We start from the raw sequence: 1,825 nt of genomic DNA on the forward strand, positions 1-1,825 counted from the left end.
TTGAGTGGGGGTCCTCGCTGTTGCTTTAGTCAGCAAGTCCGGCCCCCACACATGGGGTCGGGAGGACACCCCCGGCTCCGCCATCTGTCCAGGAGGCTCTGCTCTCAGACCCTGACCCGGACCCGCACCCTCCCTGGCTGAGGACCTCCAGGCTGGGCAGGAGGGGCCGAGAGCGTGGCTGCCGCGCCCTGCGAGGCTCTCGAATCCGCCCTACGTCACTCATCCCAGACGCTGGCAGCTCCGCCACACACTCCGGGGGAAGCAAGTAAAAATAAAGCCACAAGCCCTGACCGCTTTGGCTCAGTGGGTAGAGCGTCGGCCTGCGGACTGAAGGGTCCCAGGTTTGATTCCGGCCAAGGGCATGTGCCTTGGTTGCGGGCACATCCCCAGTAGGAGGTGTACAGGAGGCAGCTGATTGATGTTTCTCATCGATGTTTCTAACTATCCCTCTCCCTTTCTCTCTGTAAAAAATCCATGAAAATATATTTCTTAAAAATGGAAACAATGAACACTCAGAAACAAGGGGAAGGGGCAGAATCTGTAGAGGCAGATCTTATATACAGAAAGTAAGGTTAAGGAATTGAATGAATAGGGGGAGGTCCTTGATTCAGTATAGACGAGGTAGAAAGAGAATGAGTGGAAAAGAAGAGAAAAAAATTTACATGCCTCAAGTCCACACGCAAGAAGCGGGGCCAACGTGCAGGCAGCCCAGGCCTCCCCGGTGTCTGGGCCCAGGGCTTGTCTGGCCCACCCATCCCCGAGGTCCAGCAGCACTCCCACTTTGGCCTCAGGCGGGCGCAGGCCAGGACCCGCCTGGATCACTGCCCCCGCCCCCCGCCCCCTTTATGGCACAGGACTGAGCAGGGCTGGGGCTGTGTCCTCCCGTCCTCAGCGAGCAGCGGGGACCCGGTCACCAGAAAGGGCGGGAGGGGGGCTTGCTGACGCCTTTGTGTTCACACTGGCTCTGGTGGCCTTTCCCTGGATGTCTTCCGGGAGCATCTGTGCCAATAAAGGCGACGTCGGTCTGCGCGCCTCCCGCATGGGCCAGGCCTCCCAGGGCTGTGCACACGCTTTCCTACACGGGACCTGCAGTGCTGGGCTCAGTACCACCCACCACACGGCTGAGGGGTCAGAAGTGTGGGGCACCGACACCAGCTCTAAGCAGGAATCGGAGCTGGGACTCAACCGCATCTAGGGACCAACCAGCGGTCCCCACTGCGGGACAGATGGGTCACGTGGGAGGCCTGCGGGGCAGGTCTGCACCCAGAGCCGTCGGAATTTCTGGGGCTGCACGGGCACCCCAACGCTGTGAAGGCGGCTGCGCCGTGCGCCCGGCTGAGACCACCCCTCAGCCTGGGGTCCGTGCCACCAGAGGCAAGACCGTGCCCGTGACCCTTGGTGGATGTAGGAGGGGCCCCGGGAGCCTGGGCGAAGGCGCATAGTGTGGCGGGCGGTGGGGCCTGCGTTTGCGGAGCACTGTGAGCCGTTAGCCGGTGGTTCGTTCATAGTCACATCGGTCATTACCTCCCCGCCGACGTGCAGGACTGCAGCCTCTGTGCCCCAGAGAACCTAGGCGTCGTGCTGTCACCTGAGGGCAGAGGAGGTCAGTCAGTCCAACAGATCAGGCGGCCAGGCCCTGGCTGGGCTCCTCGCTGCCCGGGCCGCATTCCCAAGGTGCCGGGGGTGGCGTGGGAAGATGCTCAGACAAGGCCCCGGGGGACCCGCCCCCAGGCAGGGCTTCAGGCCCAGCGCTGGTGCCGAAGAGGGGCCCTGCCACCCGCCTCGGCCTGGCCGCCACCGCAGGCCGGAGGGGCTGGGAACGAGA

The 1,825-nt window shown here is 63.2% G+C and overlaps 1 protein-coding gene across 1 annotated transcript in view; it reads right to left on the reverse strand.

Moving 5' to 3' along the window:
* Window positions 1-1,825, reverse strand: part of GTSE1 (G2 and S-phase expressed 1) — an 11,268-nt gene that overhangs the window by 2,907 nt on the left and 6,536 nt on the right. The window contains exon 4 of the mRNA XM_015570735.1: window positions 1,525-1,588. Coding sequence (XP_015426221.1) covers window positions 1,525-1,588 — 64 coding nt within the window. The remainder of the gene's footprint in view (window positions 1-1,524; window positions 1,589-1,825) is intronic.

This window comes from Myotis davidii, unplaced genomic scaffold (genome assembly GCF_000327345.1).
Source record: "Myotis davidii unplaced genomic scaffold, ASM32734v1 scaffold67, whole genome shotgun sequence".
Taxonomy (NCBI): Eukaryota; Metazoa; Chordata; class Mammalia; order Chiroptera; family Vespertilionidae; genus Myotis; species Myotis davidii.